Source organism: Aythya ferina (assembly GCF_964211825.1).
Source record: "Aythya ferina genome assembly, chromosome: 12".
NCBI classification, from domain to species: Eukaryota; Metazoa; Chordata; class Aves; order Anseriformes; family Anatidae; genus Aythya; species Aythya ferina.
In genome coordinates, this window is record NC_140308.1 from 10,533,228 (window position 1) to 10,560,989 (window position 27,762).

The 27,762-nt window shown below is 38.8% G+C and overlaps 1 protein-coding gene across 3 annotated transcripts in view; it reads left to right on the plus strand.

The window, feature by feature from the left end:
• PEPD (peptidase D) overlaps window positions 1-27,762 on the plus strand; it is a 143,942-nt gene that overhangs the window by 26,936 nt on the left and 89,244 nt on the right. For all 3 annotated transcript variants that reach the window (XM_084533813.1, XM_084533814.1, XM_084533815.1), the window contains 5 exons: window positions 19-66; window positions 2,290-2,351; window positions 9,081-9,125; window positions 15,021-15,096; window positions 16,530-16,576. In XM_084533813.1, coding sequence (XP_084389939.1) covers window positions 19-66; window positions 2,290-2,351; window positions 9,081-9,125; window positions 15,021-15,096; window positions 16,530-16,576 — 278 coding nt within the window. The remainder of the gene's footprint in view (window positions 1-18; window positions 67-2,289; window positions 2,352-9,080; window positions 9,126-15,020; window positions 15,097-16,529; window positions 16,577-27,762) is intronic.

The window sequence follows — 27,762 nt, forward strand, 5'->3', positions numbered from 1 at the left end:
TTTAAAACTTCTTTTTAGATATCCAATGTCTTGGCTTCAAAGAAACCTTCTGTGCTTCTTACTTTGGTGAGTGATACTATTCTGAAGAGTAACTACCAGTTTCCTTCAAAAAGGAGATCAGTTCATTAAATCCTTCTATACACTGTCATTCCCTCCCTATCCTTGCCAAATTTGAGGCCATCTGTCTGTATTAATGTATTCTTCTGGCTCCTCTATGACCTCAGGATTTCTAACCTCTGGGTTTCTAGTCTATGTTCTCAAAAGCTTTACCTGTGCTCTGAAAAAACATGACAAGCCTATCTAATGTTGACTGTGCTGTTCTGCAACCTCTCTAATGCTGCTCAAGCTATGTCATGAGCATATCTGGACTTTTCTTTGGGTACCCCATAAGGATTCAGGGAATTCTTATTGTGCATATACTGGGTTGGTAATAATCACAGAATCACAGAATTTTCTAGGTTGGAAGAGACCTCAAGATCATCGAGTCCAACCTCTGACCTAACGCTAACAGTCCCCACTAAACCATTTCCCTAAGCTCTACATCTAAACGTCTTTTGAAGACTTCCAGGGATGGTGACTCCACCACTTCCCTGGGCAGCCTGTTCCAGTGCCTCACAACCCTTTCAGTGAAGAAGTTCTTCCTAACATCTAACCTAAAACTCCCCTGGCTCAACTTAAGCCCATTCCCCCTCGTCCTGTCACCAGGCACGTGGGAGAACAGGCCAACCCCCACCTCGCTACAGCCTCCCTTGAGGTACCCATAGAGAGCGATAAGGTCGCCCCTGAGCCTCCTCTTCTCCAGGCTGAACAAGCCCAGCTCCCTCAGCCGCTCCTCGTAGGACTTGTTCTCCAGGCCCCTCACCAGCTTCGTTGCCCTTCTCTGTACCCGCTCAAGTACCTCGATGTCCTTCTTGTAGCGAGGGGCCCAAAACTGAACACAGTACTCGAGGTGCGGCCTCACCAGAGCTAATAATAATAATAATAATAATAATAATAATAATAATAACTTAATAATAATAATAATAACAACTTATGCAAGAAGGGCATGATGGAATGCCTGCAAAATACTCAGAAATGGGCTTGCTCTGGAAGTGGGATGAATGAGTGGAGGTAAAGCCTGCAAACTGCTTCTTCCCCGTCACCTTGTCCCCAGCTTTTTTCCGCTGATGTGTTTGGTAAACCTCTCTCGCTGTTATGAGTATCTGATTTGTTGTCTTCAGTCTATATAAGAAATGATTTGCTGACTCCGAGCTTTCCCTTACAGCAAATGCAGTGGCAGCTCCTGGATTTCTTGTTTTCCCATGATAGTTGCCAGACAAGTCTTACAAAAAATCCCTCCTTAGGCAGACGTACAGTATAAGATCTGAGCTTTTTATCCATTAAGAAGATGTCCTAAATACAGTCTTCAGTCTTTTTTCCACACTATGTGTTAAAAAGATGAACCTATAGTTTTATTTCATGTTCTTTCAGAGAAATGAGAGTGAAAGGGAGTATTTGTCCATCTTGCATTCCTTATTGTGCATTTCTGCGCATCAAGTTGTTGATCAGTTGTCTCTCTGAGAGCGTCCCATTGTAGCTGGGAGTTTACACAGATTTCTTGTTGAGAGGATGGAGCTGTGATGCTTTCACATTCCTCCCACTGCCACGATGGAATTCATAGAGAACGGCAGAGCTCTTCTCTTAGCGTTGGCTGAAGGGAGACGTGGTCCTCTCCTGTGGTCTCATTCTAAATACAGAGCTGTACTGCTGCTCCACAGGGTTTCCCATATGCATGTCAGAAGTGTTCGTCTGCTGTGAAGCAGCCAAAATCCTCATGCTTATGCTACTTGCTTGAATGGAAAGCTGTAGGGAAGCGGCATGCAGATTTAAATAGTAAGCATTGCCAAGGCAGTGTGGAATAATTTATTTTTAAATGAAATTACTTTAGAAGAAACCTTGCCTGTTTGTTATTCGCTTGCACTTTATTATCGTATAGGTCTCTTAGCGCCTTTCAAGGCTTAAGGGAATTGGAAATCCAAGTCTGCCATTTTCCTAAGCAGCATATCCTAACCTGAGTTCCATGCTGGTCTCCTTTGAAGCAAATGATATCTTAAATTGGTTTACGTTTGAACAAACTGTCTGGTGGTTTTTTTTGGTTGTTTTTTCTTTTCCTTTTTGTAATAGCAATTCAAGGAAATATACAAGTTTTCCTAAAAACTTAGTGCAGTTATGTTCTCTCCATGATTTAAATTTTAAATACTTGTATTTGGCTCAGAATCATGGTCCTTTTAATCTTTTTTCCCTCCCAAGCGCGGTGTTAATACTGATAGCGGAAGTATCTCCAAAGAAGCTTCATTTGAGGGAATCAGCCAGTAAGTGACACAGCTTTTTATGTATTAATTGTTTTATGGTTATATTTAATTCATTTTTATTTCACATTTAAATGATTCTTTTCCTGATGACATAATGTTGAATGGCAAATCAAATGTATTGATACTTCTTTGGAATAAAACTTTTGATGTGTTTCTAATGATTTGAAAAGTGTGGGGGGGGAGATTTGGAAATCTTTTACATCAAAGATCATCTGATGTTTTTTGTGTTTGCTTTAAGCAGCTAAAACCAAACAGACCCACCCCTAATTTCTGTTTCCATTTTTAGGGATAGAATATTTGATTTTCAGATTTCAGAAACATGGATTTTTAAGAGTAGCTTCTTTCTGTTTTTGACTTCCTTGTACAGTGTTAAGTCAGGTATTAGGAATTCTGGTATGCAAATTTTTTCTGAAAAGATACAGAATTACATGTCCAAAATAAAAGATCACCTTTCTGCTTAGAAATGACCTTTTACTGTCCCCTTATATTGTATTTTTATGGAGTTTGGCTACTAGTAGACTGAAAATGTCATCCTACATGAAGTATTTTGAAAAGGCAGTTAATAAAAATACATCAGCGACTGCTTTTGGAAGTGCGGATGATGACCTCAATTTTGAATTAAATGCAAATATTTTTTTTGATATCCTAAAATGAGATCATTTTTAATTTTATCTCAAATGTATGGCAGAAAAGAAACAAAACTTCCCATTAAAAAGCCTGTTAAAATAAACACTTGTGCTGAGATGTTGAGTAGGTGGCCTCTTTTGTGATCCTTGACTCCTGGTCACCCTGCTGTATTTTTCCTCCATCTACCTCTGTCCACAACGTATTAACTCTGAAGTGATAATTGCAGTGCACAGAATTTACTACGATTCTGGGCAATCATTTGTATAGTCAGATAGCACGTGTTCTCCTGGGACAGTCTTTTTTCCATGTTATGTGAACTGAAGTCTGGAATCTGATCCCATAATTACTTTGTTCTCTCTTCCACAACCTACATGGAAACTTAATGAATGTCAGGATTATTGGGGACCCTGCTGGCAGACATTTAGACATCTTTTGCTGGCCAATGAATAAAATATAACTATTTCAGAACATAATCAAACCATTTTGAATGAATATTTGTGTCCTTTCTGTTGCTTTTACCAAGGAGATATTTAGTTACCTTATGCTGTGCAGGTACAGATGGACTCCAAAATCTGTGCAGAGAGATGCCTTCAGTTTTATCTGAGACACCTCCACATGAAATATAAGCAGTTACTAACTCCAGCAGTAATTCTTTTTGGGAAACATGTACAAAGGTCCATTTGAAGTATCAAAATTCCTTTTTCCTCCTGAATTTCACTGAGACACTGGAGTGTAATTATTAACATGTTCTATTACTAGTCAACATTAATGTAGGAAGCCACTTGACACTTGACTTGAGATTTTGATAGTGTGTACTCTGAAGCACTTCAATGGATTAATGGTATTTTCTCTCTGGCTTCCCAGTTTGTGGTAAACATGCTCTTTGTTTGCTCCAATTAGAGTACTTCAGTCTTTAGGGGAGCTTTCTGGCAGTTTAGCAGATAACTCTTTTGAGATGTGCTCCCCCTCTCCACCCCTAGGCACTGAACTGTTCATTTTGCTGCCTTTGACAGATCTGGTTAGTGTCTTCCTCTCTACTCCCATACTTGCAGTATGGGAGAGTGCTCATTGATTTTGTTGTTGAATATTCTGGAGATCCACTCCATCTCACCTCTTCTGACAGATACTGTGCCCTCAAACCACTTCTCACTCAAGTCTTTCCTTGATCTCCCTAACTCCTACTCCTGTCGTCTCGGGGGGCTGTCAGTTCTGTCATTACAGTGCGCTCAGCTTCTGTGCCCGCGGTGCACAGCAGGGAGATTGAACGCTGCAAACCGAGGGTGTGCACGAGGGGTGAACTTCCTTTTAAAGTCTGCGCTCAGATTTTTGTAACCATATGTAAACCAACCAGTTCTGCATTTCTTTTTGACACAGACCTAAACCAAATTCAGCATTGCTGCTTTTGGGTTTCTCCTCCCTCTCGTATATCACGTTCCTTTACTGAAACTTGTGTATTTCTAAGGTATTGATCTCTTCTAAGAGTACTAAAACTGTTGAGCTTGTACCAAACAATGCGTTCTTTCACACCATGCTCCCCCATGCCTACCAGTGATTGCACATTTTCCCGTCCCACTGTCCTTTGCTTGGCGAGGCTCTGGTTTAGCTGTAGGGTTGTACTTTATTCCTGTGTTCTTGTTTGTTTCTGTTTTCTGGCTACTTGCTCAAGATGTATTTGCTTTCTAGGGCTCTTTTGTGTTTCTCCTAGTCCCATTTGTCTTATATTCTCCTAGACTGACTATGCTCCAGTGGTGTGTAGTGTTTTGTGTTTGTTTTTTTTTTTTTTTTTCCTATGGATAATTGTGGAAGTAATGTATCACTTCCTAAAAAGCAGAATCTTGCTCTCCTTGCAGGCTGTTCATCTGCTCCTGTCAGAAGCTATTTCTTTCTTGCCCTAATGATGTCGCTTCCCTGCCTTATTTTTTCAACCTTTTGAACTTCTTCTGGAACATAATTATCTAAATTACTAGATTATTTTTTGCAGTGTACTAAATAGTCACTTGGAGCAAAGTGACTACTGTGGTCACGGGTTATTTCTATGCTCACCCTGATGATCACCCCTAAGTTATTTTTGTTCTGCTAGCAATTATCAAACTTGATTCTATGCAGATAACAGAGCCCATAATAGTGAATCATATCAGAACTTCTATTATTTTATGTTATAGCTGTCTTCTGTAGCAAAGTATGCTTTATATTTAAGAGCTTTTATTTATTTATTTATTTAAAGGGGAGTAGGGCTGGTATGTTGCTGCAGTCTGTAGAAATGAAGACTTGCTATACTTGGAAAATTATCCTGCTCAGTAGTAGATAGTCCTGTGGTTCAGCGGAGGCAGAAGTGTGGGACAGTGACCTAATACCTGGACCATTTGCTAATGTTCTTGCTGCTAACTCCCCTGAAGACGGCTCCATTTGCAACTGCTATGAATCCTACCAAAATTACTTGCCCTCACTTACTCCAGGTAGTGTAAATGTAGAAGGCAGATTTACAAAGCAGTTCTAATGTATTATTTTCCAGAAATATGAACTTTTGTCTGCCAGTAAAGGCTAGCTCCTTTTTTATTTTCTTTTTCTAATTCATGGAACCATTTTTTCAGTCTGGAAAAATATACAGGAATTTTTAAAATCTAATCATGTGGCTGTTACGTAACACTTGTAAAAATGTTCTGAGATTTGTCTTACCACATAGAAAATAGATTTGGAACTTGTATGCCTAAACAGTAATATGCCACAAACTCCAAAATACTGTTAACAAAGCTTTACTCACCATGTTAGGTGCTTTTCTTTATCCTTAGAATCTATTAATGTAAATGATAGACAGTTCAAACAATTATACTTAATGTTTAATGTTTTTCGATTAATTTATTTGTCTCAAAACTGCACCTGTTGGGTATGATGAAGACTAGCTAACTGCTTGGCCAAGGCTAATTCACTATTGCTGGTAGCAGGGTCAATCATTAGAGGAAAGATTCTCCATATTGAAGACAAGTAGGAATTTCCAACATGTTATAGTAACACATTAGAATAAAGTGTTTTTATTTTTTTTTGTCACCATATATACTTTCTAAACTGACAAAAAAAGACTCATACAGTCTCTGTTGTACAGGAGGCATTGATTTCTAATCTTTTTTTTAAAAACTAATGAAATTGTCTTGCATGTTAAAGGACAAGTGAGTATGAAATCAATTTAAACATGCCATTCAATGTAATATTTATTAGTTCTGTGTTGATTAAATGGGAGTATTGACACATTACAGATTACAACAGTAGCAAATGTCATTTTTTCTTCCTCAAGACCACATCTTTCATCATCAAATATTGTCAATTTGCAAATTGCAGTAAAATGTAGAATTGGATTGCTCTACATGATCCTCTTAGCACTAGGGCAGACCGTGGTTTTTAAAAGTAAATTGATTATTGTCTAGCAGGATCTAAACTTCTGGGTAGGATAAGGTAGGATTATTTTATACAGAACTTTGTGCACAAATGACATGAATTAATCACTATTTGTGCACTCCTGTTAATGATGACATGCTCTTCCCCTTGAGCATATCATTTAACAAGTAATTTCTGGAATGTGGCTTCTTTAGCTGCCTTGTTCCTAATGAAAACAAAGCATAATTTGAGTAATAAGCTTTAGATGTTTAGCAATCATAATCAGGTGATCCTGTGACCACTTAAAGAGTACACTTGGTTACCACAAACTAAACAGAATTGAGATGGTTCAGTCCTTAATCGTTGGCTTCTTTGAAAAAGCTACATACAATACATTAGATTCTCTTCTAAATCTGAATTGATGCTTTGTCCTGCAGATCTAAGATCTTGTTTTATATGTACAATATATCAGTCTCTCTTTCACGAGGGAGAGCTGCAGTTCTTTTCGTGACCTCCTGCATCCTCTCCACCTCCTCCCCCCCGCACCCTTTTGTTTTAATCCTGTTGCCTTTCTTTTTGTTCAATTAGTTTTCCAAATTACAGAATCACAGAATTTTCTAGGTTGGAAGAGACCTCAAGGTCATCGAGTCCAACCTCCAACCTAACGCTAACAGCCCTCCACTAAACCATTTCCCTAAGCTCTACATCTAAACGTCTTTTGAAGACTTCCAAGGATGGTGACTCCACCACTTCCCTGGGCAGCCTGTTCCAGTGCCTCACAACCCTTTCAGTGAAGAAGTTCTTCCTAACATCTAGCCTAAAACTCCCCTGGCTCAACTTAAACCCATTCCCCCTCGTCCTGTCACCAGGCACGTGGGAGAACAGGCCAACCCCCACCTCGCTACAGCCTCCCTTGAGGTACCTAAAAAGAGCGATAAGGTCGCCCCTGAGCCTCCTCTTCTCCAGGCTGAACAAGCCCAGCTCCCTCAGCCGCTCCTCGTAGGACTTGTTCTCCAGGCCCCTCACCAGCTTCGTCGCCCTTCTCTGCACCCGCTCAAGCACCTCGATGTCCTTCTTGTAGCGAGGGGCCCAAAACTGAACACAGTACTCGAGGTGCGGCCTCACCAGAGCTGAGTACAGGGGGACGATCACCTCCCTAGCCCTGCTGGTCACGCTGTTCCTAATACAAGCCAGGATGCCGTTGGCCTTCTTGGCCACCTGAGCACACTGCTGGCTCATATTCAGCCGACTGTCCACCATCACTCCCAGGTCCTTCTCTGCCTGGCAGCTCTCCAACCATTCCTCTCCCAGCCTGTAGCTCTGCTTGGGGTTATTGCGCCCCAGGTGCAGGACCCGGCACTTGGCCTTGTTAAACTTCATGCAGTTGACCTCAGCCCATCGGTGCAGCCTATCCAGATCCTCCTGCAGAGCTTTCCTACCCTCAAGCAGATCGACACACGCACCTAACTTGGTGTCATCTGCGAACTTACTGAGGGTGCACTCGATGCCCTCGTCCAGATCATCGATGAAGATATTAAAGAGGACCGGCATGGTAGGTGGTCCCAGCAAGCAAGTAAAACTTGCATTTCTGGCAGCATAAAGATAACTTCATGCTGCCAGAAAGATGATGAACCAGTGACTTTGCTATCTAAGGATGCAGAAAGACCCTGGTACAATTAGAATTGACTTCTAAATATTTTTTAATTGGATTTGTGCTTTAGTTGATCCCTTTTTGAGGTATTATGAGTAGCCAATAACCTGAAGTAGATTTATTTTTTCCTTCAAAATCGTGAGAAAATGAATTGTTGCCTTATAACATTCTTCTGAAGATCTGTTGGGAGCTTTGGAGCATTTTAATTCTCTTAAATGCCCTAATTGAAGAGCCAGCAGTCCAGAGTCAGACAAAAGTATCTTTGATGCAGAACGTTCCTTAAGCATTTAAATTGTTAGCATAAAAAACCCTCAAACAATGCTTGAAAATTCGTTTGTGTTCTACTTAATTACTTAACTTCTTACTCCATTGGCCACTGTAATGTTATTGTTTAGAGAGTCTTAAAATAGTTCCAAGAAAGCATGAATAGGTAATGCAGAAAATAAACAGAAAAAAAAAAAAAGTTTTGGAGGCAGAAGCTTTCACTTTGCCTCTTCTGCAGATGACAAAAGAAGAGGAGAGGTTATCTGCCTTTTCACAGTCTTCGTCTGAGCAAACATGTTTATCACATGCCATGTTTTGCACAAGCAAAAATTGGAATGTGTAAAACAAAGGGTGAAATTAGCAATTTACTGTACTTAAATTCACTGAAGGGCATTTGGGGAGTGAAGTTAAAATCACAGAAGAGTTTTGATTGGAAAGGACCTCTGGAGGTTGATCTGGTTGCACTCGTAGCAGTGAATTGGTAACTTAAAATTTTACCTTTGTCAAAAGAAATTCTCCAAATACTTCCTGAACATGCTGTTACTCTGGTTTCTGCGTGTTCTTAGAAGCATGTATCTGGTTTAGTCTTACGTATTTCAACATGAAATACTTGCGCAGTGAAGATGAGCGTGTGCTTTCTTTTCAGTGTGAGTTACTCTGATCAGTACTAAATTCAGATCTAATGTTAGCCTTTGCAAGTTTTCATATCCTCAGAGAAGACACATTTAAAAAAAATCAACAGACTAGTAACTATGCTATCTCTGCCTTTGTTTGCATAGTTGTTTTTTATGTTTTTGTTTTTTTTTTTCTGTTTCTAGATTCAATGTGAACAACAAAATCCTTCATCCTGAGATTGCAGAATGGTGAGTATTGTAAAATCTTTCCGTTTGAGTAGTTGAGCATGCTTATATTGTGAACCATTGCTTCAGAGACGTTCCTTAAGCAGAAGCTCTTAGTTTACTATATGTTTTAAGTTTAGTCAGGTTTCACATCGTGGGCTGGAAATGAGGTACAAAAGTAAAAATATGCTTAGGTAACAGCATTGAGAAGTGAAAAATTTATGTAACATTTCTTAAGCCTCGAGTCTGGATATAAATTTTCATAGAATGTGTTTGGAACTAAGTCACATTTGTGTGGATGTGAATTTGTATGAATAAGAATGGAACTGAGGATAATTCATATTCTAGCAATGAAAATCAAAGGCAGATGAAAACTATGTCCGAACAGGTAATATTTAATAAGGTGTTATTACTTCTCTAGGATCTATTTTAACAGCATTAATTTTGTTGAATTATTACTCATGTAGCTATACTTGGTAATTTTAGGGGAATTCTACTACAGCTTATCTTGAATAGAAAAATTAGTGTGTGTGACTAAGTGTATTAGTAACTTACAGCGCACTGCATTTTACCAGCTTTCCTCTTTTGGTCAGTGTTGTTGACTTTGTCCTCAGAATTGCTTCATAAGTAGGGCTTTTTAGTTTTCCATTTAGGAAATTAACTGAAGACATAACACAGAGGATTTTTGTAAATGAATTAGATTTTTATATAAGTGTTTTGAGTGTATTTATCTGGAAATGAGGAAGCAAATCCTTGGTTAAGAGAGATAAGCTGAGAATCTTGAAATACAAACAGGAAAGTGTGCACTCTGGCTACCACTGCTCCTCCTTCTTGCATAATACCATAACCAGGTTCTCCAAGTGACCTGGCAAGCTGTGGAGGAGTGGAGCTACATCTTTTTGTGCCCTGTTTCTTGTCTGCATTCGTGTGTACTCTTGTTAACAGAGAAGGATGAGGGACAGGAAAGGGAACATGGAGAGGCCTGGTCAGATTTCCAAGCTTTGATCTGTAGGTACGAGCGCACTGCAGGGAGACAGAGAATTCATGCTGCAAAGGGTTTTGGATTATGGCTACAAGCTTGTTCCCAAGTCAGCTTTCCTGGAACCATTCACCGTACCAAAGTGTCACCTGATGGTGATGTCTCTGTGGATTGGTATAGGAGAGAGGGTTAAATCTTCAGGAACCTCAGGGATGGACACAGGTGAGGTCTGTGCCTTAAGGTGACCGTAAGGACATAGCAGTAAGGCAATACAAAGGCAAAACTTGGAGATGTTTGTCTTGGTATGGAGAGTTTCTTCTGCAAATGGTGAATGCTAGTGCAGAACTCTGATTGTTGCCCTCGCTGTGATCTTATTTGGGGAGAAATACTTGAACACTCAGTATGTACACTCTCTGTACTTGGCTTTGAAGAAAATGGAGTTTTAAGTGAAACCAGAGTTCTTATTTGCATTCAAGAGTGTTTTGAAAAGATTTTATCAATTTTGGGGGCTTTTATTTTAAGTTAAAGTTATGTTAAAGACCATTGTTAGGTTTTAAATATCTGGTGAAATCAGTATGTGAATGACAGGCTCCATATATTAAAATTTCCTAAATTAGAAATGTCCTTGGAATCTCAAGTTACTGCCCAAGAAGCTTTCTTTGGAAAACAGTAACATTTTTAGAATTAAGAACATTTTTATTTTGGAAAGGTGAATATTTGATATATGCTAGGGCAGGGTATCGCTTCATTTGAATCATATGCTTGCATTGATGCACACATTTCAAATTCAGCAGCTCTGGACTGTTCTGTTTTATGTGGTACTTGTCAGAAAAACGCCGTTATGTCAAAACTGCCAACAAAGTGAAAGGGCTGAGCTTTCCAAACCAGCCAGGAAGAACTGTGAGCTGCAAAAGACATCTCTAGTATTCTCTTGTCTTCTAATAAAATGTAGAAAAAATGGTTCAATACTGACAAGGGGCAAAGTGTTTGTGGTTAAGGATCTGTTGCCTCCCTTTTTTTTATTCCGTTCTTTTTCAAGATCTCATATTTTTTTCTGACTTACTATGCAACTTCAGAATAAACCAGAAAAGAATTTCACTTTAGACTGAGTATTTTAAGTTCAGCAAAAGGGTGTTTTTTACTTTTTTTTTAAAGTATGAATTTAGACATTTAAACACTTTTTTAGGGTTGTCTTTTAAATCTGATGCTGAATGTATACAGAATTATTTATTCCATTGTTTTGAAAAGAAAACAATCTATTGATTCTACTGTTTTGAAAAGAAAACAGCATCTGAGAAGACAAATTCCAAATTAGTCCAATTTTTCTTTCTACTGATGAGAAAGAAATTTTAATACACTAGCAGTTAATGAAATGGGCTTTTTTTAACTTTTTTTTTTAAACTTTTTTTTTTTTCAACTGTACAGCAATATTGTATATCATAATTGTTGGTGTTGTAAAGCTGAGCACAAGCGTTTTGTGTTATCAGAAGTTTTTATTTATCTTTCAAAGCTCTAATGTGCTTTTTGACTTGTCCAAGATAAACTCCTGCATTTGGTGTTTGTGCAGCTGTCTTCCAGAACGTTACCATAATGCTTCTCCTTTGCCCACATGCTGTTGTTGGATTTTATACTACTTCAGTTAGAAAGTTTTTTTATGCTGAAGCTTGCAAAAGAGCATAAATGTATCAACTGTGGCAGAAATTTGCATAAATAAAATGTAGAAATATAACAGCAAAAAAGAAAAAAGGGTGAAGACAAGGCAGGAGTGCAGAGTCTGTTGCTTGGACAGCATCTATGCTTTCTAGGTGGTCTGTAAGCACAGTTTTTAGAAGGACAAGAGGTGGAGGATGTACCCGGCTGTGTTCCATGTGTGTCATGGAAAGTAGTCATTAACATTGCATGCATATAGTAAAAACAACAAAGCAAGATGACTGATGAACACCGAACTGATAACTAGCAACAAATACTTCTAAGGGCATATTCAGGAATATTGAGTGCACATGGAGAGGCAAATATTTGTGCATCTTTGAGGAAAGCACTGCTTTAGGAAAATGCAGTTGAATTCTCCAAGTTCTAGGCTCATAATTGCCTAGAATTTTGCATGCTCTTGATTAGTCGGAAATAGTTTGTGCATGAAATTTGGTGTCTAGCCCCTTAAAATGACCAAAGTAATTTCAGAATAGGAATGATACTTGCTTGTACTAAAGCTTTTCTGTTGGATGACTGGCATGTGTGAAAAGATGACCTCATATGGCAAGTGCAAATAAAAGTCCAAAGTATGTGCAGAAGAGGAAAGTGAGAAAGAAGTGTCTTTACACTACTAAAAAAAAATAAAAAAATTGTAGGTTAATTCTGAGTGTGTTAAACTTGTGTTTCTACTTTGTCTTGATTTCATTGAGTGGTTTGCCTGTTGATTTAAGAACTGCATTGCGTGCTAAATTTGTACATTTTTGCAGTTGCATTAGCTGGAGCCTGGAAATGATTTGTTCCTGCTAAAATATTAATGAATGTATTCAGTGTGTAACTGGTCTGAAAGCTGCTCTTAGTAGAACATTGAAGTTCACATTAGTACGCAGAGGTAGGGCTTTCTAGCATTATCTTCAAAGTGGGAGGGAAAAAAGTAAAGAAAACCCTGGATCATTCATCACCCATGAAATTATGCTGCCGTGCTAACAAAAAGTGCAGAATTGGCAACACTTCAAACCTGGCTTGGGTGAGTGCTGCTTTTTATCACAGTCCGTCAGAAGGTGCTAAAATACCCTTCTGCCACCCAGATATTCTGGTGGGAGCTCCATCGACAGTTGGAGTCAGCATAGGAGCCCAGTGACTTCTTCTTAGGGGATCTGCTTGTGAATAAAGTTGATGTTGTTTTCTGCATGATTGTACACCCTCTGTCTCCCCTACTAACAGTTGGGTAGTGATTTTTGGTGGTCTCAGAATGACTAAATGTTTTCTGTAAAATGTTTCAGTGCTTGACCTTGGGTGATAGAAGGTGGTGAATTCTATACAAAGTTGAACTCTAAGGCTAAATATGAATTTGTATATGCAAAAAGATACCAGAGCAGTTGTGATTTCAAATAAATACCTTAACCCTGAATGAAGCCTTATGATCAAGTCAAGTAAAATAGATTTTAATAGTGTTTGCACTTGCAGCTAAGCAGTTACTAAGCTGTATTACTACCAGATCCCAATAAAGAGATGAGACATCTGAATTATGAAACAGCCTATTTTTCAAGCACTTGCAGAGCAGGAATATGTACTGTGTATTGAAAGTAATATAAAGGCACATCAAACAAGTATTAAATTACCCTGCTAGCACATGCAGTCTTCCGAAGAACAGAATTTAAAAAAAAAATAGAATCTGTAAGCCTTTTGCTACCTCATTCTAACACGAATATATTTGAGCTACTATTTTTTGTCTCAGCTAAAAAGCAGAAGTTTGTTTCCTCATCCATGGTGAGGAGCTTATATTGTTCCAGTGTGTTTTTTTTCACCTTGGTGCACATTTTAAAACGTAGTACTTCTCATTCTCATTGTGCATAATGATCTTACTGTGTTATATTCCAGTTTAATAAGGTGGTCTAATCCATTCCCCTCTGCTGTTTTCCTGTTTGTAAGAACATTATGATTGATCAACATTTGGAAAAAAAAAAAAAAAAAAAAAAAAAGGTATCTTGATTCTTGCCAGAAAAGTTGTATTTGAATGGGAGTGGCTGTGCCACATAGCAGTGCAATCGCTGCCTGTGGGAAATGCTCTTATCACACATTGGAGGCCCTGATGGCTCAGTAATCTGTTTCTGGACTCATTAAAACAAACTACAGGAGCAGAAGTATAGTAAACAGTTTTCTATAGCAGTATAAGTTGAAGCAAGTTCTAATAAAAAAAGAGGTGTCTTGGTGACAGTTTCAAAATACAGCAGTTATGGTACTTTGTAGCTGCTCCAAGCTCTGGAATGGAATTGGAAAATACAATTTAAATATTTTCACCCGCTTCAATAGATGCAGTTCTGTTCTTTGTAAACAGCAAGTAAATACTTCATGGCTGCCTTAGAGACAGACATGAGAAATATTAAATCACTATGTATAGCAGTAGCAGAGTAGGCAATTTTCAGTAGAAGGTATGGAGCTGTCTCTGCTGCCCTGTTAGTATCACACAAGATAGCTGCTTTTATTTCAAATAGTAAATGAAATGATAAAAAGCAGTGCAAGTAGATAAGAGTTTAATGGTTCAATGTTAATTTTTTTAGATGAGTTCAGAACTGAATATCAAGGCTCGTGTATATAGGTGCGTTCAGCATCACATAAGGCATGAAGAACAGGGCTTTTCTGTTTTGTTTTTCTGGAAATATTTGAAAAAGAGCGGGCATTGTGGCTGCAGGTTCTGCCTCTGTGGTTTCTGAATTTCATGGTTTGGGTCTTTTTAAATACTAAACAGACATAAAATTTATTCCCTCCACTTCCCCTTGAGGTACTGCAAGTAGGTGGGAGTTGGGATTGTGCTGAATAGAAATTCTGTAGCTCTGGAAATTTCATTATGTAAAGTAGTTTCAAATTGTGTTTAAAAAAGTAAATCAAGTATGCTTGTAGAAATGTTCCACTTGAAGTAGTGTTTGAGTGATGACAAAGAAATCCATTGCTTTTGTTCCAAATGTATTGTAGAATGAGTTGAAAAAATGTTGATTGGACCACTTGTTTATTCATATTGAAATAATACAGGGTGTTGTTTGGAATGCTATGATTTTCCTTTGTAAGATTGTTTTGCTAATGGTGAACCAATGCCAACAAAACTTCACTGTCATGAATACTATAATAGCTCTTCGCTCTTGAGGTGTACTTGATCTAATTTTACTGTAGGTGATGAATATTATTTTCAGGTTATTTTGTATTCTTAAGCTGAAAAGTTGCAACCTAACCTGATATGTGTTCTACTTTTCTTTAAGTCGTGTGATTAAGACAGACATGGAATTGGAAGTTCTGCGCTACACCAATAAAATCTCCAGTGAAGCTCATAAAGAGGTAATAGATCCTTTACTGTTAATAATTTTTGCTCTTAGTGTAACAGTAGTACTCAGAAAATGTTCCCAGCAGCCCTGAATTGCTTAGTAATAAAATAATGGAAAGGCTGGATAGAAATAAGAGGGTAATATCCCTCCTATTACAGCCCAGTAATATACCTTGCATTGTCCTTGAACTCACTGGTGCATTTGCAATGTGTGAGAAATGAAGTGTGGTTTTGGTTAAGAGCTGGAGCCTCAGCAGAAGGTGACCTGCTTGCAGTCTATCTGTCCTGTATGCACAAATACTTGTATAGTGATGGAGAAAGAAGAGATTAGGATGATTTTTATTCCGGCCCATGTAAGTGTGTGCAGCTCTGAAAAGTTTTACTCCAGCAGTTTGCTCAGCCCTTATAAACTGAGGGAGTGTTTGCATGCACAGTGGAGGAGAGTGCAAGTTTCCTTAGATTGCTCCTCAGAGCAATCTGCTCTGTATGTGCTCCCACTCCCCTACGCCCCCAGTACAGTGCTTCAACATGCTGTTCTGTCAACATAACAGCATGGCAAAGATAAAGCCAGGCTGAGCAAGGCTGCTCAAGTTGGACCTGGCACACTATCAGTAGTCATATTGCTCTACTGGTATTGATGGTAACATTGATCTGAGTATCCGTCCTTCTCTGTATAGTGACACAGGGGTGCCGTGAGTTCTGCACAACGACCACAGGGAGCTTAGGGAAAAGCAGCTGATGCGGTTACTGATTAAACAGTTGTCTTTGCCCTGGCTCCACAAACTTCTGAACTGTGAAGCATGAAAATATTTTAAAGAGAAATTGTAAAGTTGCAGTTTGAATAAAGTCATTTGCATTTGTTCTCTGTGGTCCTTCCTAATCCTTGAATAATCTCATCCTATCTGAGACAATTCCTTCCCTAAAGAAGCTGCCTAGAACTTTCGTAATACAGAACCAGGCAAAGGAATAACACTGGTGCATGTTTTCAGCAAATCTGAGAGCAAAATTCAGACTTATGAGGTGTTAGCAGTGTTGACTCTAGTAGATTTCTGTTGATTCAAAGTACAAAAGCGAATCTTCCTTTGTAGCATATTCCAGCTCAGTTTTGTTTTGCTGGTGTTTCATGTGCGTAAAACAAAAGGACTTGCTGCCAAGTTCACCAGAGCTTTCAGAATTAAGCTTTGGTATTTTGATGAGCTGCACTTCATTAGGATATACTTTGGCAATTAAACTTGCTTTATTGCTGGAGACTGTAGGCATTTATAAAGATTAAAATGAGTTTGATTTCTAATGTAGTTTTAAAATGCATTTACTAATGTAAATTTAAATGAAGTACAGATGATATTTTTGTAATATAGGTTCCTCTGGAAATAGTCATAAGTCATAAATTTATAAATATGTAATTCCCTCCTGTTAAGAATGTCCCGTGTTAATATGTATCTTACAGGTAATGAAGGCAGTAAAAGCTGGTATGAAAGAATATGAGCTGGAAAGGTAAGAGGTCTTTTAATAAGTGTGATAAGAAGGAAAAGCTCTGTTTGTAGCAGGGCTTGATGCAATATCTGAAGCAAAGCAGTAGCGTTGATTCAGTAGAGACTGAGAGCTCATTTCTGCTTGAAGACTGTTTTAAGAATTATTATTTTGAGGTGGCACCTCATCAGTTTTAGAGATGTATTTGATGATGGTTGATTACGTTTTTGTCATGGTTTAGCATAGTATAATTTTCTTCCTGGAGTTTTAGTAATTTACAGAAGCTTTAGGAAATAGCTGTTGTTATTGTTTGAAGGCATCCAATAAAACGGTGTTTATGGATAAACATTGCCCTTATGCTAGTTATGCTTACAAGACTACAGTATGAGTGTTTAAGAACCTTATAAAAGGCTGTATTCAATTACATTTTGCTTACAATTACAAGTTGGTATTGCCTGTACAAGGAGCTCATCTCACAAGTGTGGTGGATATTATTAGGGCTGTTAAGAAGTCAACAAGAGTACAGGATATTTCTCTGTATTGAAGAAAATACGTTGTACAAGCATGTATAGGAGGGTTTGGCTCCTTGCAACTGTGACGGTAAGTGATGTGTCTAGATACAGCGTAAACATTGCTTCCGCTTTTAAATCAATATTTACATTGGATCATCATCTTACAAAACATGGCTTTGATCACCGAGTCCACTTGTTTTTAGCTCACATACAGTAATCTTAATTTTGAAGGTATTATGTAATGGAGAATTATAAAATAGTGATAATATCTCAATTGCTGTTATTTCTTGACAATCATTTTTCAAATGTTAGCAAGCTGGCTAATTGGATGTCCTGTGAGGGGAAGAATAAAGTGACCTCAGTGTTTATTACCAGGTTTTTAAGTTAGCTCATAAAACAAATAATACCTATAGTTTTTCTGTATTCTATATGTTCTAATGTTACATTTAAATGGACTCTGTAGGCTTGTACTCTGTAGACTGCTTCAAATTGCAGTTATAGATACTACCAGGCAACTGGGAAAAAATACATTGCATACATTCCCACATTAACTTTATTAATGCTCCTTGTATTTGTGTTCATTTTACTTACTGCCCATGTTACACATGCTGATAGTGAAATTTTGGCTCTGGAAGTCAACGGTAATAAAAAGAGAATCCACGGAGCAGAGTTTGCTCTCAAATGCTTTTAAATGTCAGGAGCCTGGCAGTTCGGTTTAAATGTCACACAACAAATATATATACTCTTCTCTAAGTCTATGAGGTATATTGCATTTTCACTCCAGGACTTCCATTCTTCTTTGTCTAGGTTCTTCAATATATGTGAACCTTTTGAAAAGATTATTTGTGCCTTTCAAAATAGAATAAAAAAATAAAAATCAGGCAACTGTCTATTAAACCTACTTAAAATTGCCTTCTGTTCTTCCATATGCCTTGACAGGTTACACTTCTTGAAAGAGTTTGAGGTTATTTCACTAATGAAAGAGGTCTTGGCAGACTATCTATGCAGCGTCTGCCTTTGAGACTATAAATAGAATTTAAGTTTCTGTTGCTGCACGGAATTCATGCTTGCACCAGTTTCTGTTACCTTATTGCTTAGGGAAGAAGAGTCCTAAAAATGCAAAACTGCAATTTCCCCACCTTTCTGACAAATAAATGCATGGCTGCAATGTTTAAAAATAAATTTATAAATTTAGAATCAGTCTAGGAAATCTGTGTTCTGTATACAGGTAGATCCATTTATGTAGTCTAAGAAGGAAATTTTCAAAGACCTAAAAATAGGTAACATCCAAAAATAGACAACTTCTTTTGAAACTGTAGATATTTTTTCAGTTTTTTTCCTTGTCAACAGGCTTGTTAGTTTGCATTCAGCAGATTTGGCACATCTAGAATCTAGGGATGCAGAGAACTGAAATTTTTTGTTTTTATAGTTTTATCAAAAATATTCACACTTTTAAGAGATCAATGAAAAGTTAGTGATGCTTTTCGCTTTCCAGTGTTTCTAGGGCTTCCACTCTTGGGAAAGCTTTCTGAATTGTGCAGCCCTCTTTCCCAGGTGTATTTGGAGTTCCCTCTGCTGTGAAATCATGACATTTTGAAATGAATATAGATATCTTTTGAAACATGGCCAATAAATCTCCCTTCATATTGCTTTATTTCATTCTCTGACATTCTGGAACATAGCACGTGTTTTTGAGTAGAAAGCTAGTCTGATCCTGTCTGCTAGGAAGAATAGTGCCAGGGATCTCAAAAGCAACTAAAAATTTCTATTACTGCATTTAAAACCTAACAGTTGCCTTTTCTTTTTTCGCTTGGGCAAGCAGCCTTCCTACAAAAAATGTCATGTTACTTCTGCTGTACAGTATAGCAAAAACATCTTAAAACTCTAAGAATATTATCTAAGAGTCAACAATGTGTAAAGCTAGTTTTATTTCTAGCTTTCTGAGAACTAATTGGTAGGAAATTATGGAGAAATCTCTTGATAACAATCTTTTATTTCTGAGGGTTGAAAGTTAGCTTCAAAAATGTGTTGAAAGTATTTTGTATGATTAAGGTCCACTGGTAGATGATTTTGAACCAGTAATAAATTAATACTGAGGTATATAAAAAATGAATGTTATTTAACTACAACTCCAATCAGCCCTGACTCTTTTTTGTTTGATGTTGTTTAACTTTAATATGTGGTCAGTTGACTTTAAGGAGACAGCCAAGCCAATTATCTACAAACAGTAATTCACAGCACATGTAATTTCACGTAAAGCCATTTGGTAGGTCAGATTCTGGATTTTCTCTGATGTAATTTGTGCTTATCTCATGTTTAATTAATTTTCTGTTTAATTAAAGGCTTTTAATTATGAAATTGCTCTTTAGTGAATGTTGTTAAAAATACAGCAGTGCTAAATCACTGTAGCTTGAGTTATGTAAAAAAATCTGCTTTCAGCTAAATTTTAGTGTATATATGAGCAAAAATACTTTACGTATGTACACATATTTGTATATATATTTTCATGAACACATTTTGTATATGTATATATGTACAAATATTCAGTGAAAGTAACCGTTAAAACCTACCATTACCTGTTTCAGGGTGCTCCATGATGCTGGAGACACCTCTTCTAGATCAGTGTTCGCTGATTTTTAGAGTAGTGCCTTTCACCTGCTTGTTATTTACCTAATCAAGTTTTGAATCCTCTGTGCATTTTCTCATTTGTTCCCTTTTTTATTAGGTAGAACAATTTAAAGGTTGGGATGGTTACATGTAATTGTTGATTTGCTTGGAAAATGATACAAAAGTGTACATTAGAGCAACAACAGTAAGTAGTAAGAGAAGAGCAACATGTTATGCATATGGTATAGGATGCTTAGTTAGTCTGTGCATCGCCTCTTTTTGTGGTTGGTTACCCTGTACTTAATAGCACTGAAGGCCCTATGATAGGAGTATGTGCACATTCCTGGATTCATTTAGTTTATAATGCCTTCTTCACTGCCTTGATGATACTGGGCAGCACAAAGCTGCCAAAACGCTCCTTCCCTTGTCCAAGATCTGCCTAGGTTATTGAAGGATCTCTGAACCCTCTGCAGCTGCTGAACACAGGAACATCTTAGTGTTACCATGCGGATAACTGTGATAGCAGTGCCTGGCATCCAAAAACTTGGATCCGGATCCTGTAGAGTGGGCTTTTAATGCAAATGAGAACTAGTGTAACGGGCAGGTCGTGTGATTGGTGGTGTAACTGCAAGCTACCGGTGCTGAGAGAGTTTGGGGGGGATTTCTTTATGTGGCTCTCTTAAAAGAAGCAACCCTGAAATACTTCGGTGATTCCATCAGTAAAAGCAGAAGAGAAGGATCTGACCATACCTGCTCAGAGGAGGTGTGATCCTGTAGCTCTCAGGCACTGGTCTGGCACCACAAAAGCCTGCTTTTTTTTTTTTTTTTTTTTTTTTTTTTTTTTTTGACTTGCCAAATTCACCAATTCATCTTGGTGTGTCTGCTTTCCTCTGAAAGGTTTGCCGGCATTTTGTTGGTTTGACCTCAGTGCTTAGTGCTAAGGCTGGTACAAGTGATGGAGGGCCATAATAAATGCTCCATTTGATCTTGCAGTGGCTGGTTACCACCAGTCCACTGGAGAAATTCCTGGGTGTAATACTGGTTTCAGATGGAGTTGTAGAGGGGGCGCTGGAGTTGATTCAGAGCATGCCAACCCGGTCAGGAACTTGCCCAATTGTACCCATGTCCCCTCTGTGCTGCCTGTAGCCCAGTGGATCTTTTAGGTCCATGTAACGATACAAATAATTGCAGTGATTTTGCAGTGGTTAATGGTACTCTTTAACTCCACTGTAATATAACAGAGACAATCTAAAGAATAAAATGGCAAGAAGTGGAAAACCACTACAGTATTTTTTCCTTCTTGGTTTACAATGCTTTCAGACTATTTTTACAATTCACCTCTCCTACCAGCTGAGAGTGATATGAATTCTTTATCCTTACTCTTTTTTTCTAAAGAAAGAATAAGGTCCCTGATTCCAAAGCAGAGCTTAGACTGAGATGAGTTGCTGTCATATCTGTCAGTGTTAAATTTCACTATCTGTGGAAGTCCGAGAGTGCTCTCATGGATTATGGCTCTCATCTTTCATTTATCTCTCTCTGCTCTCCTCCAGTGGAACAAACTGAGAATAAAACATACATGTTATTTCAATAGAAAATAGCTAGAATCATTTCATTTTCCATTGTGTATTTCCTTTTAGTGAAATGCATATTATTTTAGCTAATCTGGATTTGCCACTTCCCATCTCCTGATAGATTTTGCTCTTTAAATGTCCTTGAGAGAGCTACTGACTACTGCAGCAAAATCATCTTTAAAAAAAAAAAAAAATCATGCTTGATCTACTTCTTGCACTAAGAATTTCAGCTCAAGCATAGTCTTTGTAAATTCTTTGCATAAGTATATGTGGAGAGTAAACAAAAATGACCATTGCAATTGGCAAAAATACATAAATGAATTATTCACAGTTGGCTTTCTGGTGTAGGAATGATGTCGTCTTGTTCTGTGACCCTCACTGGTATTTGTGCGGAGGATTTATTTTTATTAAGCAAGAGACTAGTATTAATCTCGAGCAGCCTGCCAATCTGCTTAGTTACTGAAAAATGATATTTTTTTTCCTGTAAGAATAAATACATTTTAAACAGTTGTTAGCATTGTGGAGCCTGAAAGTGGCTTGACTGCCTTGTTTCCCAAAGCTGCCTCACAATTAAAAGTGATGTTTGTTTTATTATAGATCGATATTATAGAATCTGTATTTTAGATTATTTTGAATGGAAGGGGAACCAAAGCAAGGTGTTTTTTCTAGATGTATATAGCTATTGCTTAAAGTACCTTTAAAGGATACATAGTTGTCTGGGGGAATTACTTGCTTTCACTGTCAGAGCCAGGAAGCACACAGGAAACACAAGTGTCTGCAGCTTAGTGGAGCGCTGACAGCATGTGTCAGGCAGCTACTAGTGGCTTAGGTGCGTTAGCCATTGCATTTCTGGAGCCCAGTGCCCAGACAGGAGTCAGGTATAATACCTTCCTGGGAGGAGCAGCTGGATTCAGAGAGACACTTTCCTACAGTCTTTCCTCTCCTGCCTCTCTTTCCTCTGCAGGAGCACATAACGTGGATCTGCTAACTGGCTCTGTGGACAAGCTTAGCTCAGCTGCAGTATCCTGGGTTTTAGTTCCCATACTGCAGTTGCACTGGAAATTCAGCTCCAGACACTTTTCTTACTTCAGTTTAAATTCACAGATTTTTCAGTTGTTCTGCTTGCAGCTTGTTATGTTTTCAGGTCTTGACTTTGCAGTCAGTGAAATGTGTAAGAAAAGGGATGTGAACATTTTGTAAAGCATTAAACAAAGGTTTGGTTCTGACCCAGACCAACCTCGAACTTTGGCTGAACTCAGCAGGATGAGCTGGGATGTGTCGACAGGTACAGCTGGTCTGTTCATGTTTTAAATTAGGCAGACCCAGCCAATTTCCTAATCCATCTGAATTAAGGTTGTAAATAGTCTTAAACTAAATCTGAATTTAAAAATTGGTTTAAAAAAACCTGAGCATTGCTTCTCTTCTGTGACACAGGCACAAATGCATGTGCACACACTGCACTTGACTCAGCTGGTGAGGATTACCTGCTGAGCATGGAAACCTTCTGTCAGTACCTCAGCCGCTTTAGGAGCGGTTTGTCTTTGTGGTAAATCCACCTTGAAAGTGTCCAGCTGCCCCAGCCCTGGCAAGCGCACGCCCATTTCCAGATGTCCTGTTCTTCTCCTCTCCCCAGCTGATGGGAACATGCAGGGGGCAGAAACCCCCTGGGGAGGAAAGAGAGGGGGCAGCGGCACCTCCAAGACTGGGTTTACCTCAGGTGCCAGGCTGTGGGGTGCTGGAGGAATCCTGCACTGCTGGCAGGGAGCGCAGCAGTTGCAGCATGTTCACAATAGCCTCTCAGTGGTTTCCCTTTGCAGGAGGTCTTGCGGAAAGCTCATACGTTCACTCTTTCAGTAGAGGACAGCTTGGTTTACCTCCTGGACATCAGTTTAATTAGCTCTTTGTGTAGAGGAGAGCTTTTTAATTGCACAGGTCTCTTCTGTGACTTGTGACTGAAGTTCCACGTAATTGGGTTTTATCTTATAGGAAAAAAATGTGGAGTCGGACCATGTGAGAACTTTAAAATAAAATCTTCTGTCAGACTGCAGATGACAAAGAACAATTACCATGCTGGTGTTAGAAATTGGCTCCCTCCCTTCAGAAGGGGAGCAGTAGAAGGTTGTATGCAACTTGCATGCAGACAGAACTAGGTTTGCTTGTATAGCAAAATATAACCCAATTTTCAGTGCTCTGTCATTGTATGTCCTTACAAGGTTGTTAATACTGTTTGTGCTGTGATAACTCACAAGTACTCTTTTTAATATCTTTTTGGAAATCAAAAAGTAATCATAATTTTTATTTACATTTTCAGTCTGATTGAAAATTACAAGCAATATTAATTTTTGTGGGTGTTCTGTAGGAGTGCTACTCTTATTTATATTAGGGGAAGAATGCATTTTCTTTTCAAATTAGCCATGGTTTCAGTTTTTACTGAGTCTAGCGTGGCATTGGGATATAGTGAGCTAATTAGCATTACTAATGACAAGCTCAGATCGCAGATATGTGACATGGAAGTCTTTGTAGAAGACAGCAGGCTGAACTGATTATTATTTGCTGTGGATTTTGTTCATGCTTGTTCAGACAAGTCGAAAGTAAAGCTTCTACCATATGTGAGGCTTTATCTGCATTGTGAACTTTAGTTCAATAATTTTTGCTAATTGCTGTGGAAGCGGAGAGATCAGAATTTCGTGTTTGCTTGCTCTCATCTTATGATAACCAGTACTACCGTGTAATTGTGCTCCAAGCCTGGAAGCCCTACAACTTGAAGGGAATGTGTAAAATACCAAGATTGCCCATTAATAACAGGGTGTTGCACACTGACCTTCTGAGAATCAAAAGCATTTTAGACAGATCAAAAGAAAATGAGAAAATTCTGTTCCTTGCTGCCAGCATACCCCCACATAAATTCTTCTCCAAATAGTTTCCTAGAGCATCCTCATCACTGCAGCGTACAAGTGCCGCCTTCTAGCATGGTAAGCAGCACTGCTTGCCTCTATCACAGTGTTTGTGGTTTTTTTTTGTTTGCTTTTTATTTGCTCATGGGTCCCCTGACCACTCTCTAGAGGAAGAACTGAACAGATCTGTGTCCTGTTTTGGCAGGTGATGGTTTTTTAGTGTAGCTATTATGAACAGCATTGAAAAAGAAGATCAAGGTTATAATTACTGTATTATACATGAAAGGCGGCTTTTGTTTGGTTCCTTGTGCATCTGAGCTTGAATGTTGTAATTTTTTTGACCTAGGCCTTGGTCATAGGGCTTCAAGTATTGTTCAGAGATGGCAGGCTTAGGTCACCCAGTGCTTTTAAGGGTCTGAGATCCCTAACAGGAATTGAAAAATACATGTATGGGAAGTCAGTGACAGCAGGACAGGACAGAGCTGCTGGTGGCTGCCCATAGTGAGAAATGCAACGGTACTGGAGTTTGCTTAGTGCTGAAGTCTTTGTGCCCAGGTGTGCTGCATTTCTGCTGCCCAGGCAGAGCTGACGATGGCCCATGTAACTGAACTTGAGTTGTACAGGACAGAACAGAGTTGAATTGCTAGCTAGAAGTGATGGAAAGTGGGCTCTGGGACTGGGGTGGAACCTGATTTGTATTAGACAGTAGAGGCTAAGTAGAGGCTAGTTTTCTGCTAAAAGGAATATGCCCATGCTGAGAACTCCTCAAAATGCAACATTATTTCTGGGTTGGTTAAATTTTGCTTTCACCAGCTTTTCCCAAGTACATGAAGTTGAGCCTCTAGGCAGTTTTGGGAAGTGAAGGATATGAAAAGCTTTGCTGAAAACAGACTGTCTTCTGGTTCATCTAGGGAAACTTGTGTATTTTAAAGAACCAATGAGATGTGGGTTATTTGAAGTCTCTGTTATCATTTAAGTTAATCCTTTAGTATGAGGTACAGTTGTCATCAATTCTCACTTGGTGCAGTCCTCTTAGAATATTTCCTGTCCTTCATGAGTTTGGGTGGATTTCTGAGATGTTTGTGTTCTTTAATGTGACAAATCAAATTTCTCCAAGTAAAAGATTCCTCTTCAAAACAACATGAGCCCAGTGGTTTGAGCGTTTATGTGTTGCAGTGCTGGGGAGGATGATTGAAGTCTCTGTGTGTGTGGTTCAGGCCTGAGATTTCTTGAGCCTTGGAGTGAGCTGCTGGTAGGTGAGAGAGGAGTCACCTGGTTTTGATCAGAAATTCTGTTTTTGCAAGAAGACAGGTAGCATTACATGGCAGGAAACATTTAAGTGAGAGACCTGACCAGCACTGGTTCATCCTCTTTTGCAGGTCAGAGAGGCTGCTGTATGTGAGACCTTCACAGGGCATCCAGGATTTATTTGGTCAGGAATTCCTGGAATCTAAGAATGTGGATTAGCTTGGTTATTAGGTGCTGGTTGGGCAGGAAGGTCTCTTACTTGGAAGAGTTCCTGCGTGGGCCTTGTAACTTTCTGGTATTTTCTGGTACTTTTCACTTTGTGCTTAATTTTCATGTTGGTTCTTGCACTGGGATCAGTGTAGTGATTTTATGACCTTGGAACTAGATTTGGCTGCTTTAGGAAGACTGCTGAACTGCTGCTCTCTGGGACCCTAGTGTGCTTCAGGATATATATTGAAAGTTAATCAGTTCTTATATTTCAGCCCATCAGTCCGCCGTTAACCTCTGATTTCTGCTGGTGGTGTTTGGTCTTTCTGCCCTTCTCTTCACTTCAGCCAGCTCAGGTGCTGGCAGAAAAGCCTGAGCTCAGGGAAAAAGGAGCAGCATTTGCAGAGCTGGCGTTTGAGTGTTGTTGAGGCCAGTGAACAGATCGGCGGGACGCTGCGGACAGGTTGCGTCTTGTTTGTGAATGGGCTTGGGAACAGGCAGGTGTGGTGACTGGCTTTCAGAGCACCTGTGTAGTTGTTTGTGTCTCTCTCTGTTAAAGAAGGGTCAAAATGTTCTCAGTCATTATGGAAGGTGTTATAAGTAGGCTTAGCAGTGGCAGAATGTTCCAGCATCTTCACCAAGTGCATGCAGTCGTGCTTCTTCAGATTGCTTCCCCAGAAAAATTCTGATTTCTGCAGCTTCCTAAATCTGCTCCAGACATTGTCATCACAAATTGAGTGTTATAATCTTCTAGTGTCCTCAAGGCAGTAGGTTTACATATCCCATGTGACAAATTACTGCATTATTCTCTAAGAATAGCTTGAGTATTCAAAAAAGTATTGAGGGCAAATACAGCTCTATATTGGGACCCCAACCTACTTCTAATCTCAGCCCTTGCCATGCTTCTGCTTACACTGTGTTGTTGAACAGAAGTTCAAACTTCAAATATTCAATTTGAAACTGAAAGGAAGATTGTGAAGCATTGGTGATTATGTTGGCATTCTCTGCCACTGAATAGCACTTGTGTGTTATGTGCGATGTGGGTGGCTGTGTATTTGCTAAGAAGCATAACTGAAGATGAAAGTTTAATTATTTCTTCAAGGCAAATCCTCTCTCCCATGGACTTAAACTTGCATAAGAAAAATGAAAATTCATAAAGAGTGTAAAAATTGGCTAAAATTAAAAACCATTTATTTTTACCCTATTTATTCTTCTGAATAATAAAATTTCCCCATGGGTTTTTGAAACATATGTGGAATAATTACACTGTAGAAGTGGTACTTTAGTTCAGCTTCTAGAGCTAGGGCAAACATTGTGATTATGCTGCAAGCTTAAGTCTAGGTTTTATAGAAAATCTCATTCAAGGCTCCGTTGCCGTCAAGTGCAAAAAACTGTGACCTGTGGATTGGTCCCTGTGGGAGCAATTATTCTTTGCAGAGATTTTTTTTCCAGCACTGAATATTATAAATGTCAGAAAAAAGTTTAACCCCCAGTACCTCTAAAAGAATGTTTCCATACCTGCTGGCAAGAATATCAATTTTTTTGCTTGTATTTGCAAGCAATTTATGTCTAGGCCAGGATTTTTTTTAAAAAAACTTGTCTTTATAAACAACTCAAAAGTAACAGTGCTATCTCTGAGTTATACTCTGCATGTCTCAGTGAAGACAAAACAGGGCTGAAGCTGCCTGATGCTGCTTAGTGCAGTGCTGCACCTGAGGCTCCCGTGACGGGATTCTTGCATGTTGGGTGCAGTGCGAAGTGATGATCAAAACCTCTTGCTACTGGTGGCAGAGGGGGGAGAATGTGGAATGAGCATGGGGTTGCTTAGGAACATGGGTTAGCATCTGATATTCAGTATGGATGAGTGAGGTGTTTTGTATAACAAGAGGAATGTGTTCATCTTGCAGCCATCAGTCTGTGGAAGGCAATGGGTGGAATCAAGGGTAAAATCCCAGGAGACAATGCTTGCCTTCAGCAGAATCTGCTTCCTTTTGAATAGAAGCAGTGTGTGCATTTTACTCGCTTAATTTTGGCTTTCTTTTGTGTGTTTATTTAAATTTCATCAGTCAAAGTATGTGTTACTCCTAACACAGATTAAGATAATACTTCTCTATTACTTAAAATAGCAGATCCAAACCCAGTGCGTTTCCTGCCCCTATCCCTGTTTTCTC